The 20,508-nt window shown below is 38.8% G+C and overlaps 1 protein-coding gene across 9 annotated transcripts in view; it reads right to left on the minus strand.

The window, feature by feature from the left end:
• Nucleotides 1-20,508, minus strand: part of ankhd1 (ankyrin repeat and KH domain containing 1) — a 150,032-nt gene that overhangs the window by 12,945 nt on the left and 116,579 nt on the right. For 5 of the 9 annotated variants that reach the window (XM_063053394.1, XM_063053392.1, XM_063053398.1 and 2 more), the window contains 10 exons: nt 16,952-17,047; nt 15,460-15,576; nt 14,944-15,109; nt 14,402-14,852; nt 14,151-14,306; nt 10,130-10,294; nt 6,197-7,845; nt 4,014-4,205; nt 1,990-2,244; nt 1,711-1,886 (listed from right to left, as the gene is read on the minus strand). In XM_063053394.1, coding sequence (XP_062909464.1) covers nt 1,711-1,886; nt 1,990-2,244; nt 4,014-4,205; nt 6,197-7,845; nt 10,130-10,294; nt 14,151-14,306; nt 14,402-14,852; nt 14,944-15,109; nt 15,460-15,576; nt 16,952-17,047 — 3,423 coding nt within the window. The remainder of the gene's footprint in view (nt 1-1,710; nt 1,887-1,989; nt 2,245-4,013; nt 4,206-6,196; nt 7,846-10,129; nt 10,295-14,150; nt 14,307-14,401; nt 14,853-14,943; nt 15,110-15,459; nt 15,577-16,951; nt 17,048-20,508) is intronic. The other 4 variants (XM_063053397.1, XM_063053396.1, XM_063053401.1 and 1 more) reach the window with 2 other exon arrangements.

Below are 20,508 nucleotides of genomic sequence, written 5' to 3' on the forward strand. Positions count from 1 at the left end.
CCAGCTCTTGGCTCCATCCATCCCCCTCCTGTCTTCTCCTATCATTTTGTGTCTCCCCCTCCCCCTCTCAAATCTCTTACTAGCTCTTCTTTCAGTTAGTCCTGATGAAGGGTCTCAGCCCGAAATGTCGACTGTACCTCTTCCTAGAGATGCTGCCTGGCCTGCTGTGTTCACCAGCAACTTTGTGTGTTGCTCTTTTTACATTTGACAAAGTGCAACATGAAAAATTATTTCAAATTCTTGCTAAACTAAACATTGACGGAAAGGACCAACAACTGCTTCAAATGGCGGTGGTAAAAGCAGTTGGACTAAAATTCAAAGAGAAGTTAGACAGGGACGCGTTGCCTCATTGGAATATATATAGTGAAATGATCCTCAGAGAAATAGAAGACCAAGATGGGATAAAAATTGGGGGTGTTAACATCAACAATACAAGATATGCAGACAATACCACCCTAATAGCAAGTGCTGCAGAAGACCTACAAATCTTCCTAGACAAAGCAGTACAAACAAGTGCAGATTTTGGTCTAACCATCAAGTGTAAAGAAAAAAAAACGACAAACAAACAAATGTATGGTAAAATCAAAACAGCAGGATACTCCCGACTGCCACTGTACATCAGTAACCAAGAGATTGAACAAAAGACCAGCTTTAATTACCTTGGTAGCTTTGTATCACAAGATGTTAGAAATAAAAAGAAGAATTGCCATTGCCAAAACCAACTTCCGAAAAATGAAACCCATTTTTACCAAGACACATTTCTATGACAACAAGGCTTAGGCTACTAAAATGTTACATCTGGTCAATCTTGCTGTATGCTTCCGAAACATGGACTATAACACCAGAACTCCAAAGAAACTTAGAAACAACAGAATGTAGTTTCTTAGAAGAATGCGGAAAATATCATTTAGAGATAGGGTAACTAATGAGACAGTACTCCAAAGTGCCCATACAAAAAGATCTCTAATGAGAACATTAAATGAGAGGAAACTTAAATTCCTGGGCCATGTCATCAGAAAGGGAGAAATAGAATGCCTTACATTACAAGGCCGTATGCCTGGGAAACACGGAAGACTAATGTGAAAGAACTAATAGATCCAAGTGTGCGAGATATCAGTGACACTGCGTGGGATTGTTCAATGTGGAATGCCATGATCGCCCAAGCGTGTAACACGCAAGGCACATGAAGAGAGGGAGAAAGCATTTTTAGATCCTATTACTTTCCGTGGTCTGTTTTTCTGAGCCACATTTCCCCCAAGTGCCTCAAGATGATTCTCAACCTGAAATGACATTGAAATAACGCAGCAGATAATGTTTAAAAAAATATCCTGTTCAATTTAATAACTGCTTATGTACCTATGCAAAGTATATAAATCAAAATTAACCACTGAGTAACAATATGGCAAACTGCTTGGATTAAGACAAACATCGGCGGTTGCATTTATCCAAAGAACCACTGTATAACTATTCTGTCAAACTATGAGTTTTTCGTCCACTTTAAAATTACAATAAGTCACATTGCCATAATATATGTATTGTTGCACTATGGTATCAAGCCCCATGAAAGTCCGTAATAAAATTGGAATGCGTAGATTATGTCACATTAATTGGGGGGAATTGCAATTTAACCACTCACTGGATTCTGGTACTATCCTATCAGGGCTTCCTGATATACACAGTATATTTAAAAAATAATGAAATTTGACTAACCTTGTTATAATCCATGAAATTGCTTGGCACTGGCTGATGGAATGTGTTTGAAGGTGCCACAATTCCAGTATCATCTCTTTCCAATGACTGATGTTGAGAAAATGAAGCTGGGTCTGAAATAGACTGATGCATTAAATGACCACCCATCACACCTTGGGACCAGCCAGATATTCCGTCTAGAAGAGAAATACACCAATTGCATGAGTTTGTACTTTTTACCTCAGACCTTTTACCTCAATTACCTACAATCTTCTTCATATGGCAACTACTTATCCTCACCTGAATTATTGCTAACACCAAAGGACCAGATCCCTCCTTGTCCTACAGGTGTTGTCAGGTTACCACCCATCATGGTGGAAAGTGGTGTCATAGAGCCAGTCTGCCTAATGCGAGCTGATCTCTCGGTTCCAATAGGAGGTGGTACCTTCCGATCCTGGTTTGCATTACTTGATTTTGGTTGGCCCAAGGAAGGAGGTGCAGAAGCAGCAGATAAGGGTGAAGAGGCTCCAGAAGAAACCGATGGAGGGGATTCACCTACATGGAAATTCCAAACACAAAAATTAGTCAGCAATTTGTAAAACATTACACAGTACATTTCTTTTCAATTGCAATGCTCTGCAATATTTTGCAACTATAAATTTTGAACCATGTCCACTAAAATCTTACTCAAAATAAATTAACTTTGAATACAAGCTATGTCAATTACTTTCAACAAGTTAAAAAGTAGATTATTGCAAAGTTGATACAAAATCTTATTATCTATTCTAAAACAAGTAAAAAATATTTAATAAACAAGCAGTCCTAGAGATATAAAGCCACATCTTTCATATTTTTTTTTAAAGTTTGTACACTTTACTTCAGCTGTCAAAATGTTGCAAAAAGGGGAGAATTGGACAGAACAACCTTTGTAAATACAAAAATAGATTCTGAAATGAAATTATTTAAAAACTCTGGCATAAATATTTTCTTGTACTAGTTCTTTAACCATAATCTATCAGTTATTAATTTTAAAACCATTGCAATTTTGTTTTGACCAACTTGAGCATTAAACTTAAATATTAGGAGAAATTAACCCATCTTTAATCACCAAGTCTTTAAAATTAATTTACTAAAGCTGGAGGTCAATGCCTAATGTATCCACCTTCAGTACATAAGAGCTTCACAAGCAGCAGGGGACTAGAAGCCCTCAAATGTTGGTAATCTAAGTAATTTATGGCAAGATGATATTCATGTTAAAGTAGAAAATGTTATTTTACCCACAGTCCTCATAATCATCACAGAACACTTGAAAATACAAGGAAATTTCACTGCCTCAACTCCTCCTTTAATTTTATCTTGAGCTTTCTTTCTTAAAAGCAATAGTGAGACACTGAAGCAAAGGGTGGAGGTGTGGAAGGAGTAGCTAATTAGAAGTATTTATAACAATGTGCACTGCAATTCTACCTTCTTTCAAAAAGGGAAGACATCAGCAAATTTGTTTCACTTTGGCACAAAATAGTCCTGGGAAGCACCTTGGAGTATGGTGACTGCATTAAAAGCATCAAATGTGCAATTACCTGACTATCAACCTTAAGCCACAGTGAATCCTAACAGTTCTGTCTCCCCAAGTTCAACTACTAATGGGGATTGAGAAAACATTTCAAGTCAAATCAACAGAATAGCTACTACTTGTTACCTTCCTCAAAGCTGGAGATACAGAAAATGTGCAAGAACATTTAAAAGATGGGCACTCATACGTTTTAAACTGCTCTACATCTAACTGATATTGAAAACTCAGTTTTACACATTTGTACAAAAGTACAATAAGATTTAGTTAGATGAGACATCTACTCTTAAAGAAACAATAAATGATTAAGAAATATTTTACTACTTGTCAGTGGGTTTAATTTTCATTCTACAGAGAGATTCCAGCTTGTAAAGTTATCAAAGGCACCAAGATGAATTGTCTTGGCACTTATGTAATTCAGATATAGCAAGTATCAATGTAGAATTTTAAGTTTACCTTATTATGTGGTGTCTTCAAATGTAATTATTGAGAGATAATGTGAATTTAATTAGCTTTACATACAAATTAAAAAAAAATTACTGCCCCCAAAATCTCTCAGGCCTAATGTACAGTTTTGGTGTTGCACCTTTTTCTGTATTTTGGTTTGCTAAGCTAGCATCACAATTATCTAACTATACTTTGCAGATTGGACTCTGGAAGTTTTTACAAGTGCAAATAAAGACTTGGATCCTAAACTTTATAGCTTCCAACGCCCAAAATCATCACTAAAATAAAGAAAGGATCAGCTTGTACATACATGTAGCTGGAGCAGTTGTTGAACTCCAAGGGTGTGGGGAAAAATGTTGTCTGCTGAAGCTAGGAGCAGGCATTCCTACAGGGGCTGGTCCTTGTACATACACCTGACTTCCAGCCATACTTGGAGCAAAACTCGTCATTGGGGTGGAAGAGGAAGAAATGGCATTGCCTGATGGGTCCATAGCAGACATTCCTTCAAAGACATTTTTAAAAAAGCACATGTAATGGAATTACTTGAGAAATGCACATCATAAAAAGTGACTTATCTATAACTTGCACATTTCTCTTTAATAAAGGGGATAATAATTAAAATTACAAGAGTGTACTTAAATTCTCACTGCAAAAAAAGTAGAGAAAAATATTTGTAGTCTTACCAAAAAATTTAAAAGGATATGCGCATTAAAATAAACAAAAAGGGCTGATTAAAAATAGCCATGTTGAGAGAGATTTTGCTTAGAACAGATGAGCTTCAGCGACATGGCACAAATGTACTTTGCCTCGAAGCTTCTGCTACCTCAAGAAAAATCATAATTCTGTCCAATAAGGAAGCTGACTATTCATCACATTTTGATCCAGGGTTCTATTAGATCATAGCTGAGCCATCCCAACCTCTATTTATATTTGCTCAAGGAGCCTTAATAATCAAAAAAGTCTGCCCATCTCATTGTTGATAACTTAAACCTGCCATCCACTTCATTTCAAGAAAGAAGGCTCTTTGGCGGGGAGGGAGGAAGGGAGGGGTGCTTCACATTTTATTTCCTCCTGAATAGCCTGATTTCAATTTTAATAGTTTGTTTACTTAGGTTTACATCATTCCTCAGCATTCGAAAATCAACAGATTGCAAACTGACTTTAAGTAACCTTCTCTTATTAGAAATATCAAGCTCTAAACTATAGCCAACTTAAAAACCGGACATTGCCCAGATGTAGGCCAAGCTACAATAAGATTACATGGTCACGCAAGTCCCAAGAAAACTTAGCACTCCCACTGACAACTGGGAGAATACTGTCCTAAATCATTCATTCTAGGTTGATACAGAAACCACAAAGAGTCACTAGAGATTCCAGGCTGAGGTACACCAGCAAGTCTGAAAGTCTGACTATACTCCAGCCCCCATTAGTGAATGGACCTGATGCCACTGAAGGAAGGCTTGCGAGCCGTGTAATAATTCTTCATCCACATTACTGTTATGTACCAATGGTTAACCTTGGTTGTTTTGCCTTTCAAATACTGAAATGGTAATTGGCAAATGTTAAACCCAGGAAGCTTTCTGATGAATTTGTATGGTATTCCTTCAAAAGGTTGAGGGGTCAGAATTTTAAGCCAGGGAGTTTCCAAGTTATTTTCCATGTATAAATGTATTCGGGATATTTTCAGTTTGTCTAATATTGAATGAATCCAAGCAATTAAAACCCTTTTCAAAACCACACATTTAAATTTGAATGTCCTATTACTTTTTACATTTTCCCTCACACCACAGTACCATCCACTTCTACACACACACACACACACACACACACACACACACACACACAACCCTGCAACCATGAGTGATTGCAAAAGCATTACCAAAAGTGAAGAATGTTTCATGAGCAGCAAAATAAAATTCATTTAAATTTTAGTTACTGAATTGATGCTGAATTTCAGTATGTATTACTATAAAGCATTTCAGTGTCCCCTTAACCTTCTGCTCCATCCTCACGCTGATAGTCAACTTTTGCGAGGAAAGTGATAAATTAATGAACTTTGCAACTTAATGGTCCAGTTTTGATATTGTTTAATAATAGCAAGTTATCAAAGACTACAATCAACAGACCATCTGCCGGGTTCTTGTCACCAGCACTATCACTGATCAATTCTTCAATTATTGGGATTATCCCTTCCTGAGCAAGATATTAAGAATCACACAAAATGTAAACAGGTCTATTTCCATGAGGGTTACTGGTGTAGCGTGGGGAATTAGCCCTCGATGATCCTATCTTATCACTGAATTTATGGTACAAGACGTTCAAAGGTGGTGAGGTTGTAAAGCAAATACAACCTAGTTACAGTGTTGGAAACTAATTGGCTAAACATCACAATATTACAATTGTTAGATAATGGAGTTCATATAAGTTTTAAGTAAGGATCCTCAAAACAAGGATAAAAGAGATAATAATAGGTATATAATTTGTTCATCTCACCTGTTGGGCTTGAAGTCACTCTTTGCGAAGGTGGCCTGAAACCAGGAGCCTTGGAATTATCATGGGGAAGCACTCCATCTAACTGTCCAAGAACAGAACTGCTCATGTAGTTAGAATGTCCACTGAATGTTGGATCTTGAGTTGGCCGTGAAGGCAGTGGACAACTTCCCCATACGTGATTTGCTGACATCTGGGTATTGTCAAAGAAACTGTTGAAAGGGCTGAAGAGTGCTGCTGAGCCAAAATTTGGGGGTAAGGATTTGCTTCCTGGGTTTGCATGAATCTGCGAAACATTCAGCATGCCAAGTGCAGATGAAAGCTGCATAGAAGGTACACCATGCTGCTTCATTGGATCTTGAGTAGAAACCATCGGAACTGGGTTTGGGACAAAAACCGATTGTGGCTCTTGCTGAACCAGGGGATAGAAAGGAGCACCAGGTTGAATTCTGTGAGATACTTGAGGAGAGACTGCAGCTAACTGAGGTAAAGTGTTGTTGGTCTGAACATTAGGGCAAGCTGACATAGTCACAGGGCGAGTAGATGCTAGACTGCTTGGGACCACTAATCCAGGATCTGGATTTGAAATATAAGGCTTCGGCAAAGTGGGTCGAATATCTGAGGAGCTACGGCTTGGAATTTGTGGCAGAATGCTGGGAAGTGATGAGGTTGGTTGTATTCCTATAGCTCCAGAACTACTGCTGATTGAAGAGCTGCTGCAGACATTTGAAAGTGCGCATTGGCTCCCTGCTGGTTGGTCTGCGGTGGTCACCTCTTCCTTTGACGTGGAAGTGGCAAATGATTCATTCTTAGTCAACGATATGGACTGTTGAGAAGGCTGTGGAGCAAGTGGTGGTGGTGGCGGCGGCGGTGGAGTAGGCGGTTGCCCATTGCTCACTGATACAGTTGAACTTGTAGGCAGTGGACAAGAACTGCTCGTCACAGCTGAAGTTACAGTTATCATGGTGTTAGTTTTATTGACCGAGGTGAAAAGTTGTTTTCTAGCCGATGGAGTTGGACTGCTTGTTACACACAGAGACTGGGTAGTGAAAGTTGGAGAACTCACAGCCACAGAAGGTGAGTTGATTGAAGCTGAACTTCCACTCTCAGCATGAGCAGCATTGCCAGCTTGGTTTGTGAGACGAGCCGTATTATGTTTCGGTGAACTATTGGCACTTCCAGGACTTACAGGTCTTACTGGGAATGGACCCCAAGTATTTGGCGATGGAGAGAAGGTTCCTCCAAAATGTGCCATGGGTAATCGTGGGTGCCGAATCTGCTGGATGGTTTGTGCAGCAAGCAAAGCATGTGCTAACTGTGGATGTGAATATGCCAAAGGAAGTGAGACTGAAAATGTAGGACGCATGTTGTTTGATACGATATTTTTACCAGATTTGTTAATGGATTGTAATGATGTGGATGATGGTGTAGCCAGAGAAGATGTTGAAGATGACGACATCATTGAAACTGTTATTCTGTTTCCTGCAGTTGTAGTGCTAGCTGTACTGGTGGCAGCTGTAGACCCCATTCTTGTGTTGGCCATGACACTTTTGATATGATTCCGGGGAATCAAATCCTCGAGTTCCTTTGCAGGATCCTGAATTAATGCATTAATCAGCTGCACTGCATGTCTCGTTGATTCTGTACCTCCTCTGTAAAAAGTAAAAATTAAATCTCATCATAAGAGAGTTTGTTTGAGATTCCTTTGATATTTTGTTTGCAGCTAAATAAGACTCTGAATGCTGACCCAATTCATTGGTTAAGAAAGAAAAAAGGGAAAAAAAAACAGGAAACTATTGGCCAGTTAGTCCGACCAGTAATTGGAAAATACTGGAATACGTGGAGCTCTTGATGTTCCAGAAGGCATTCAATATGCCATGTAAAAGTTTCCTGTATTGGATTAGAGTGAACATGGTTGGGGTTAATGCAAATTAATTGGAATTAAGGAGTCATTTCTAGTCTGTCAAAACATAACTAATGGGCAAACAGATTAGTGTTAAAACCTAAATATTTATGGTTTATATAACTAATGTGGATGAAGGAATTTAGTGCAAATGTCACATATGCTGATGATACAAAGTGGTTTGCAAATTGTGATGCAGATGGTACAAAGGGATATAGATGGTTTACGTGAGAAGGTAGGTTGGCAAATAAAATTAGGGTAATATCATTTAAGAGGAAATAAAGAGGAATTTCATCTCTGAAAAATGTCAGAGAATCCACTGATCAAGGTTGACCAAAGATTTTGTATCCTGGCTGCCCACATGCTACACCAACCAGTACAATATGGAAAACAAGCAGCAGGCTCTCCAAAAGGCCATGAATCTTCACAATTCTTTAATCCAATGAGCTATGGGGGTAGTTACCAAACATATTCAAGGCAGGACAATGGATGTTTTGAGAGCACAGAAGTCACAGGGTATCAAGAAAGAACAGGAAAAATGTTGTTGAGACACAAGTTGGATAAGCCTGACCTTCCTGGATAATGGAGCACCATCCCTGTTCTTTGTATTTCATTCTAAATCAAATGAAAATCAATGACGGCCTAATGAACTCACTATGAATGCCCCTTAAACAAATACCAATATTTAACGGCCTTTAGATCTGAGATTTATTGAGTATGATGCTGACAATAAAAAGAAAAGGTGTAGGCTTTTGTGATCTCAATTATTTTATAATATGACAACTTACGGATCTGGATAAAATAAATTTTCCAGATTCCAAAGTAGTAATTAATGATAGAAGTCCTGAAATATCATTTTATGCAATGGAATCAATTTAAAGGAGGCCTAAATGTTTGTCTAGGGGGAAAAATAATCAACATTTGCTATCAAATAATAATCACTACATTAAGTCATCAATCTTGATTTTTGTGAATTAATGTGGTTATTTCTTTCATATCTGGAAAAATTGATTCCATAATTAGTTTTCAGATCCAAACTGTCTATCATGCAATCAATTCCTATATACCTCCCCACCACCACTTCAGCTAAAATTGTTCGAAAGAAACTTAAGACAACTTATTAAACAGAATTCTATTTGAAGAAAGCACACTTTTCAAAACAAGAGGACTTGAATGGGCAAGTTTCAGGTACAAGACATTAAGTGATCAAATACAAAAATTCCAGATTTACTGTCTTCAGCAATTTACATGTAATTAAAGTCAAAATTAATACTGACATGTTCATTCAATTTGAGAGTAGTTGACTGAAACTATGAACTTTAAGTATACTTGTTCCAACTGTAATTGACATCTCATGAATTTCCTCAAAATTCTGTAATTATTTGGAAGGACGTGTTTCACTTGTAGCCAAAATTGAAATGGATCCAGGAATTATAGAAGCCACTAAAACCTCATTATTGATTTCAGAAAGTACTTCATTATCCATAGTGTTATGAGAATGATGAATCTCAACATGGGATAATTGAGGGACATAGCAGACAGGAATTCAAGGAAAGCATGAGTTAAGAGTTAGAGAAGTCCTTCCTGCAGAAGTACAAGCATGCATCTGTTGGACAACTGTGCCCACAATACCCAGTAACATATATATGAACAGAGAGTTCAGATTTGTATCACTTAAATATGAGCCTCCAAACAAAGTAGAAAAATAAGGCTTAATGGTTACAGTGAAAGAAAATAAATTTGGGGACCAGACAATTCCTCACTGGGGGAAAAATATGGAAGTATTTAAACTATTTTTAAAGACCTTTGTAGTTTTACTACAAAGATAATTTCTATCAGAGGTTTGTGTATTTAACCGAGTTTCAAGCATTCCAGCTGACTAGGAGCATGAAGAGCAAACAAAGCAAGGAATTTCAGTGATCAACTTAAATGTCATAACATCTTTGCAGGTTTCTTCCAGCTTGACCATTGCCACAAGCAAAGAGCCTCATCTTATTTTCAGCTTTCATCAATTTTAGTTAAAGATCCATTACCTTATTGTGATCATTCTTTCTCCATTTTTGTCTTTTTGCTTGTCAACATCAATGTGTGCACCAGTAACATCTTGGATAGCAGTTATATTACATCCCCCTCTTCCCATTATCCTTGATACAACCGATGCAGGCACAGATAATTTCTTTGACCTGGTTAAAGCAACTCTATATAAAAATCATAAAATTCTCAATATATATCATTTCAAGTTTGCATTTTCATATACAATCCCCACCCCCTCCCCCAAAAAGTACATTATATGCTGCAATGTGGCTTTTGTTAACATATCACAAGTAAGCATTCCTCACATATAAACTTTCATGAATATGAGAAAATTACTTTGGTACAGAAGCTTTGTCACTCATTATTCTCGTTTGATGTAATCAGAATCAAAATGTTGTTTTAATCCCAAGTCAGGGAATTGGAAATAAATTTGAAACAACTTTAATGACAACCAGTTGGTTAAAGACCAAGCAGTGAACATAAATCACAACTGCCCTATATGCTAAATACCATGCAATTGTTTAGCCATCAGACAGCATCTCATAATATAACTGCAGGCAAAAAAAACCTTTCAAAAACATAGTGGCTTCCAATAACTTTAATTTTAGCTAAAAACAGTAGCCCATCAACAAATCTGATTACATGGTAGGGATGCCAAAATTATACTGTGCGTTCCAGTATTTATTTGTTCCATATGGAAAGAAATTCTTTGCTCCCTTTATGGGATTATGGAAAGTTGAATTTTCAAAAATCTAACAACCTTGTCAAATTAAGTTTTAATTGCAAATTTCAACCATGTTTAAGGAATTGTTGCAATAGTTTTGATTGAACCACCTTACATCAGAGAATGAGGGGAGATTTGATAGATGTATACAAAATTATGAGAGGTAAATGCAAGCAGGTTTTTCCCACTGAGGTTGAGTGAGATTAGAAGTAGAGGACCTAAGATAAGGGTGAAAGGTGAAATATTTAAGAGAAACCTGAAGTGGGCGGGGGACATGATCACTTCAAGGGTGAAGCAAGTGTGTATCAAGCTGCAAGAGGAAGAGGTTGATGCAAGTTAGACTGCAGCATTTAAGAGAAATTCGGATAAGTACACGGATGGTAGGGCAATGGTCTAGGCACACTACGATGGGACTACGCAGAACAACAGTTCAGCATGGACCAGATGGGCTGAAGTGCATTCAATAGACATTTACATAATTGGATTGCAGAATGCAAAGATCTACTTTCAATAGTCATTTCTCAATTTATGAATGTTGTAAAATGTATTTTTGAGGTAAAACTACAAAAGCATTGTTTTTGCTTTAATGTAAATGGCATACCACTCTACAAGCTTTACTGAAATACCAAAAATATATTGCACCCAATCTTTTAAACATCAAAATTTACCTTAAAACATTTCACACAAATACATGCCATTTTTTTAAAAATCAAGGGATGGTTAAATCAAGATCTCTCATTGCTCTTGCTCCAGTTACTCTCCCCTTAATATAATTAAGACATCTCTTTAGATTCTCCTTGATCTCCTCGGCCAAAACTCACACCCTCTTTGTACCCTTCTGATTTCCTTCTTGAGTATATTCCAACATCCCCTATAATCCTCCAGGGATCCACATGCCTCCTGATTTCCCTTCCCACAGAGCCTCAACATCCCTCATCATCCAAGGTTCCCTGCACCTGTTAGCCTTAACTTAACTCTACTTCTATTGCTTACATCCTTCATATACATGAGTAAAAATCTTTTCGTTATGTCTCAATCTAAATGTACAATGTGCAATTTATAGTAATTTATAATAAATAGTATGTACAACAGGACAGTCAATGTAACACAGAACTACAGCGTTGGTCCTGGCTTTTACACTGCGGTACCGTTTCCTGGATGGTAGCAGCTGGAACAGTTTGTCGTGGGGGTGACTCAGGTCCCCAGTGATCCTTCATACCCTTTTTACACATCTGTCTTTATATTATGTCCTGAATAGTGGGAAATTCACAACTACAGATGCGCTGGGCTCTCTGCACCACACTCTGCAGAATCCTGTAATTAAGGGAGGTACAGTTCCCATACCAGGCAGTGATGCAGCCAGTCAGGATGCTCTCAATTGTGCCCCTATTGAAAGTTCTTAAGGATTCGGGGGCCCATACAAAACTTCTTCAACCGACTGAGGTGAAAGAGGCGCTATTGTGCCTATTTCACCACACAGGCGGTATGAACAGATCATGTGAGATCCCCAGTTATGTTTATGCCAAAGAACTTAAAGCTGTTCACCCTCTCAACCCCAGACCCATTGATGTCTATAGAAATTAGCCTGTCTCCATTCCTCCTGTAGTCCACAACCGGCTCCTTTGTTTTTGTGACATTGAGGGAGAGGTTGTTTTCTTGACACCACTGTGTCAGGGTAATGACTTCTTATCTGTAGGCTGCCTCATTATTATTTGAGATTAGGCCAATCAGTGTAGTGTCATAAGCGAATTTAATTAGCAGATTGGAGCTGTGGGTGGCAACACAGTCATGGGTATACAGAGAGTAAAGGTGAGGGTCTAGTAACTCCTTAGTAATCATCAATCTAAAAGAACATGCAGGCCTTGAACTTGTTATTTCATTTTTAAAAGCCTCCCATTTGTTAAATATCCCTTTGCCCACCTATCTAACTGTGATGCCATATATGTCTCTTTCCAAAACTATTTTAAAACTAATGAACTATGGCTGCTGGTTCCAAAGTGCTTTCTGCTGACACCTCAGTCACTTTTTGCAATACAGTGTGTCAAGCTTTACACTTTCCCAAGTAGGGCCTGGTACATATCGTCTGAGGAAACATTCCTAAATATGTTTAACAATATCCACACTATCGAAGCCCGAAGCACCATGGCAGTTCCATTGAACCTCCAGATAAAATACCCCAATATGAGGGCAAAAAGAGGGTGGAGCTTAGTGATGATGGTGCAAAATGGAACTCCTTTGCTTGCATCTTCGGAAACAGCTTTATTTCCATCTTTGATATCTGTTTTTTTTTTCCTTTCAAGGTTCTTTTGAAGACCATGACCTAGAGTTACACCCTGATTTTGGTTCTTTGTGGGAATGGGACCCGCTCTCAGGACCTCACAACTGGCCACTTTTCCATAACCCAAGGACACGGCCTAGAAGACTAGTGTACCTTCAGGGTGCTGGATTTTCACGCTCTGGTGGCGGGCTGATTCAAGGCTGTGCCGCCGACTGATGCGTTGCGGGAGAACAAGACTGGAAGCAGTGGGCTTGCCGCTGGCTGTGCAGGGGAGGGGGGAGCGCTTTTGGGTTCTGACATTCATTCTTTGGGGCACGCCTCTGTTTTTGTGGATGTTTGCAAAGAAAAGAATTTCAGGATGTATATTGTACACATTTCTCTGATATTAAATGTACCTATTGGAACCTATTGATACAGCAAGCCTATTTCTTTGCAATTTTCCACAACTTCCCTCCACATGTTCCTTAAATAACATCTTGCTTGTTTTTTATGCTATGCACAGGCTCGGTTAATATCCTAATTCATTCAAAGGCATTAATTCTTCTTTCCCTCCCCCACCCCCCAACTGTAAGTAAGGCTGTTTAGACATCAAAATTTTTCAGAGAAATACATTTCCAATTCCATCTCAATACAGCTAAGTAGAAGATGACTGAATAATAGATACATTACTCCTTTTATGAAGTTTTTTTTAAATACTTGTTGACTATTTAGCACAGAATACTGTTTACCGGAATAAAAACTGACCAGGCTAATGTTGCACTTATTTCCCCAGGGATATCAGTAAAGGTCTGACTAGTGAGAAGAATTTGGTTTTGGTTGATTATTTTCAAATTTCAAAAAACAATGGATTAAATGCCACATTCTCAAACAAAAATATTACATTTTGACCAAAACACACCAATGTCAGAAGAATTAAGCAAACTTAGTTCCTCTGAGTGTCACTTCAATAGAAAGGAAAGCAAGATTTTAATCTTACAGGCATATTTACATATAGATAAAATTAATGATTCATAGTTACCTTCGTACAACTTCCTTCCAGCCATCTTCCCTCTTTTGACCTCGCTTTGGACTTGTTAAATTTATCTTTCCATTCGGGGAGGACACTGGCAGTGAAGCGGACTTGTGAGTTGCAGATAAAGAGTTGGAATTCATTTCACTGGTGCCATCATGCAATCTAGAAATAAAACATTTCACAAAAAGGAGAAAATGCCAAAAGTAATGCTACTATTTTGAGAATGAACCAATGTCAACATCCAATATTTATCTCACCTTGCATGATTTGGGGTTTCTGAGAAGGAAGCGTTAGGCTTTTCACTTCTTGTAGGATATAACTTCTGCTCACTGAAGTTGTGGAAATCAGCAATTACATTGAGCTCTTGGCTTTTACCACCACTACTGCACTCACTATTGCAGTCTGTACTGTCAACGTTATCAGAATCACTGTTCCCTCCTGCACCACCACCTCTCGGTTCTCCATTTATTTTATTTTTATCTGCCTTCTGTTGGGCTATAGACATGTGCTGATCTTCTAGAATTATTTGCACACTCTGAGAGGAATCCTTAGTTTTGTTTTTCTTGTTCTTCCTGTTAGTACTTGGTGTTGTTACTACATTAGCTCTCTTTTTCCCATAAGCACTAGTAAAGGTGGCTGAAGTTGCAGAAATACCAATGGTTGTAGTTGTAGTTGCACTGGGTGGTTCAATAGGCACAACTTCTTCATCTGTGAAGAAATCGGGAACAGGTCAGTTCAATCTTTAAATCAAAAGGCTGAACAAATATTTCCCTTACACATATTTATCAAAGTAACTTGCCTTCAAATCTATCCTTTTCAGGAGTCTGCTGTTTTTCTGAACTCTCCTTAACTCTGGCCTCTTCCTCCTCCTGCTTCCGCTTTTGTTCTTCTTTCTTCTTCTTCCTTTTTTCCTTTCGTTTTTCCCTTTTTGCAGCAAGAGCTAATTTTCGGCTTTCTTCTCTTGACTATAATGATATTAACATTTGAATCAATCAATAAAACAAGTAGGATCAATCATTTTCAAAAGCTGTTGCAAGAAGGAAATTATCTGTGGGGACACATTGAAATTTTCAAATCAATTTTAAACCAAGATACCATGTGGATACAGAAGCATGTATATAAGGCATGAAGAAAATTACATGAGGAAATAATGGCTTGACTTTACCAAAATGCAACAAGGAGGATAATCTACTAACTTTAAATGAATTAACCCAGGACAATGACGGCCCAGCAATATTTAAATGCACAGGTTTAAAATAGGCACCATGGTAAAATTTTTAGACATCTATCACAATTATTCAGAATGATCTCCCACCTTCTCCAGGTCTAGCTCCTTCAGCAGAATGCTTGCATTCTTGTTTGCTTCAGCAGCTTGCTGGTCCTTTGCTTTAACTATTGTTTCCATGCATTGGTGGCATTTCTTAAGCAGCTCCTACAACAATAATAATCAGTTTAACAGCTTTTAAAGCTTAAGATTGAGTAGCTGTACGTGTAGATTATACAATAGATGGAAAATGAAGAAGGTTGAAAATCTCTTGACATTCATTTATCAACAAAGCATAGTCTTGCACTGGAAAAATGTTCAATGAGATTCTTTGTAGGAACAGATATCATCAACCGAACTTACTCTCATCTTCATTCCACAGTGTGCCTTAAATTACACACCAGCATCTTACTATAATTTGTATTGCTTAATCAACAAGAGAGGTGATGTAAAGTTTCAAAGCAATTATTAAAGGGCAAAGGAAGGCAGAAGATTTAAAAGAATAATTCCGGCACAAAGCAAATGTAGGTCAGCAGGGTTGCAGGATTAGGCAAGCACGTCTTGGATACATTCATGGGTACATAAAATCTTTTTGACTTCAACACATTACTCTGCAGTCTTTAACATGGATAATCACAACATTCTCTAATGTATTTCTATTGTCAAGCTCAGTAGAATTGTGTGCGTTTGGTTCCATTTCAGTTATGACATCAAAATATCAGTGCATTTGTAACATCTACCAAGATACCCAAAAATCTATCTTCTGCTCTCTCACAGATGCATTTTGTTCTCAGACATTACAATCTCAGTTCAGATTGTGTGTATATACTGATACCTACACACATACTTCAGACTCACAATGTTTTGTTTTCTTTAATTTGCAATGGGGTTGAACAGCATCTAGCCAATGACCGTCAAGGTGGCAGCCCTGTCATCTTCACTAAGAGTCCACATGAACAAAAAGGTAGAAAGAATGCCCGCCTACTCTGACAGCTTCAGTTGCAGATAACCCAGGAGATAAAAGATAAAAAGTAAGCAGGCAGTTTTTCTGATAAAGAGGACATGGATTCAAGAGCCGAGTTTAGGGTCAAATTGTAAAGGGTTTGTAAAGAATGTACCAGGGTGAAAGTATTTGGTTTTGTCATAGACATATGGTGGTAGCTTCTCTCTTCCCAACTCTTGGGTGGAAGCTCTTCATCATGAAATGCAAACCATAAAAACACTGGTTCAGGGAAATTGTGCATGTATCAGGATAAATGTGAAAGCTGAATCTAGGAAAATAGAATGCATAGAGGAGGAAGAGTGAAAGATCCTCTTTGGGCAGCTTCACATATTGTATAAATTACAAACTACTATTGATGATGCTAGAATAAAAATGGAACAAAAGTCAATTATTCAGCTTAGGAATAACAGCACCATCATTCATGCTAATGACTGCGGAGATTCTGCAGAAATAATGTGCCCAAATCAACATTAAATTGAAATCTAGAGACAAAAATCCACTTGTACACACTCGACTCTCTTGCAGTAGGAATGCACTCACCTTGTCAGTTATTGTTGCTATGTATCTCATGCACTCAATATCAGATGGAAATTGATTCACTTCCTTTACCAAATACTGCACAACTTTTACATGACCCTGGGGGTAAACATAGTAAGAAGCCACTATTAAATTTAAATTGTTAAATAACCTTAAGAATGGGATTACAACAATGTGTTCATAAAAAAAATTATAAGCTTACTGATCAGATCATCCTAGTGTTGTGAAACAAACCAAATCACTTTAAACTCCTAAACCACAGGGTAGTAGTCTTTGGATTACTGCATGTACCACACACAAGTGAGGGCAAGAACAGGATGATTTAGCAGATTAGATTAGATTAGATTCAACTTTATTGTCATTGTGCCGAGTACAGATACAAAGCCAATGAAATGCAATTAGCATCTGACCAGAAGCGCAAAAGAATAGTATTATTTACAAAATAACTGCGAATAAGAAGTGCTACAGCACACAAATATAAAAGTACTGAGACGGTACAATATGGGTGCAATACGGTTTAGCAGGGTCACAGCCTCAGGGAAGAAGCTCTTCCTGAGCCTGCTGGTGTGGGAGAGGAGACTCCTGTAGCACCTACCGGATGGGAGGAGAGTAAAAAGTCCATGGTTAGAGTGATGCATGGCTGAAGAACTGGTGCAGGGCTTCAGATTTCTGGATTTTGGGATCTCGTCTTGGGAAGGTATGATCTATAGAAAAAGGATGGGTTTCACCTGAACCTGAAGGGAACCAACATCCTTGTGGGCAGTTTGCTAGAGCTGTTGGGGAGGGTTTAATGTATTTGCCTCTACCACGTCAGGCAGTGAATTCCAGACATGCATGACTCAGGGCAACAAACTTATCCCTCACACCCCTTCTCACCTTCAACACATGCACTCTGGTACTAGACATTTCAACCTTGGGAGACAGATACTCTCTGTCCACTCTATCTATGCCTCTCATAATCTTGTAAACCTCCTCCAGATCTCCCCTCAGCCTCCAGCGCTTGAGAGAAAACAACCCGTTTATCCAGCCTCTCGTGATAGCACATGCCCTCTAAACCAGACAGCATCCTCGTAAACCTCTTTTGCATCCTCTCCAAAGCCTCAACATCATTCCTATAGAGGGATGACCAGAACTGTAAGCAATACTCCAGATGTGGCCTAACCAGAACTTTATAAAGTTGCAGCACAACCTCTTGTCTTTTGAACTCAATGCCTCAACAAATAGAAGCATTCTATAAGCCTCTTAACCACCTTACTGACCTGTGTGGCCACCCTCAAGGAGCTATGAACTTGGATGCCAAGATCTACCTGCTCTGCAACACTGTTAAGGATCTTCCCCTTAATAGTGTACGTACTGTCTACTTACATTTGCCCTACCAAGGTGCAACACTTCACATTTATCTGGGTTAAACTCCTACCATTTCTCAGCTCATATTAGCAACTGATCTATACCGTGCTGTATTCTTTACCAGTCTTCTACATTATTATCCACAGCTCCACCAATCTTGGTATCATCCACAAATTTACTAACCCACCCATCTGCATTTTCATTCAGTTCAATTATATACTTACAAACAGCAGAGGTCCCAGTGCAGGTCCTTGTGGAACTCTACTGATTACATATCTCCAGCTCGAATAAGTCCTCAATCACTAACTTATATGTTCTCTATGCAAAAGCCAGTTCTGAATCCAAACCGCCAACTCACCATGGACCCATGCACCTTAATCTTCTGGATTAGCCTTCCATAAGGGACTTTATCAAATGCCTTACTATAATCCATGTAGGGAATATCCACTGCCCCACAAGCATCAATCTTTCACGTCGCCTCTTCAAAAAACTCAAATCAAATTGGTAAGGCATGACCTGCCACACAAAAAGCCATGCTGGTTCTCCCAAATTAGGCCATGGGTTTCCAAATGCTCATATATCCTATCCCTTGGAATTTTTTCCAGCAATTTCCCTACAATAGACTCACCAGTCTATAGTTCCCAGGATTTTCCCTTGTTCCCTTCTGAAATACAGGTACAACATTAACCACTTGCCAGTCCTCCGGGACCTCACCTATGGCTAGAGAGGACATGAAGATACTGGTCACAGGCCTAGCAATCTCATCTCTTGCCTCCTTCAATAACCTGTGGTAAATCCCATCAGGTCCTTGGAATTTATCTACTTTATTACTCACTAGGGGTCCCAACACTTCCTCCTCCTTGACCCTTAAACACCCTAACGTATTTATATACTCAGCACTGATCTCATGGACCTCCATATTTTTTTTCCTTGGTAAATGCTGAAGCAAGGTACTCATTAAGTACCTTACTCACATTCTCTGCATCCAAACAAATGTTCCCCCTCCCCCCCCCATATCCTGGGTGGTCCTACCCTCTCCCTAGTTATCCTCTTGCTTTTTATGTATGTCTAGAATGCCTTGTGATTCACCTTAATCCCACTTGCCAAGGACTTTCATGACTCCTCCAGGCTTTCCCAATTCCTTTCTTTAGTACTTTTCTGGCCTCTTTACACTCATATGCTTCATTCAATCCCAACTTCAAAAGCTTTACGTACTTTTACTTTCTCTTCTTGACTAAATTCATCATTTCTTTGGACAACCAGGGTTCTCTCATCTTTCTATCCCCATCCTTCCTTCCAACATGAACATATCTGTCCTGTACTCAGTAATTGATCTTTAAACACCTTCCACATGTCTGATGTGGAGTTGCCAGAAAAACAGGTGTTCCCAATTAACACTTCTTAGTTCCCGCCTAATGTCCTCGGAATTTTCCCTACTCCAATTAAAACTCTTCAAGGACCGTACCTATCCTTATCTATAGCTATCCTGGAAGTTGTGGTCACTGTTTCCTAACTGTTCACCCACCGAAAAGTCAGTCAATATGGCCAACTTCATTATCCAACACCGGATCCAGTTATGGCACCTCCTCTCTTTGGACCGTCCACATATTTATGTAAGAAACTCGCCTGGATACATTTAAGAAATTCTGCCCCATTTAAACCTCTTACACCAAGATGGCTGCAGTTCATAATAGGGAAGTTGAAATTCCCTCTGACAACAACCCTATTATTTTACACACTTTCTTAATCTGATTACATATCGGTTTCTCAATGTCCCAGTGGCTGTTAGGGGTCTGTAGTATAATTTCATCAATGTGATTGCACCCTTCCTATTCCTGAGTTCCACCCAAATGAACTCGTGTCTGACCCATCAGTTATATCTCCCCCAGTGCAGCTGTGATACCTCCTCCTCTACCTTTTCTAAAACCTCAAAAACCTGGAATGCTAATCACCCATTCCTGCCCCTACCTCAACCAAGTTTCAGTATTGGCTACAACATCGTAGCTCCAACTACTGATTCATGCTCTAAGTTCATCACCCTCGCCCATAATACTCCTAGCATTGAAATATACATACTTCAAACCATCCAACAAATCATACCTGTTATTTTAATTTTGCCTTTCATTACTTCCCCTGGCATCTACTTTCTGGTCCGATCCTTCCCTTGCTGACCTGGGGCTCCAGTTCCCAGCCCCTGCAAAACTAGTTCAAAC

The sequence above is a fragment of the Mobula hypostoma genome, chromosome 7, assembly GCF_963921235.1.
Source record: "Mobula hypostoma chromosome 7, sMobHyp1.1, whole genome shotgun sequence".
In the NCBI taxonomy this organism is placed as follows: Eukaryota; Metazoa; Chordata; class Chondrichthyes; order Myliobatiformes; family Myliobatidae; genus Mobula; species Mobula hypostoma.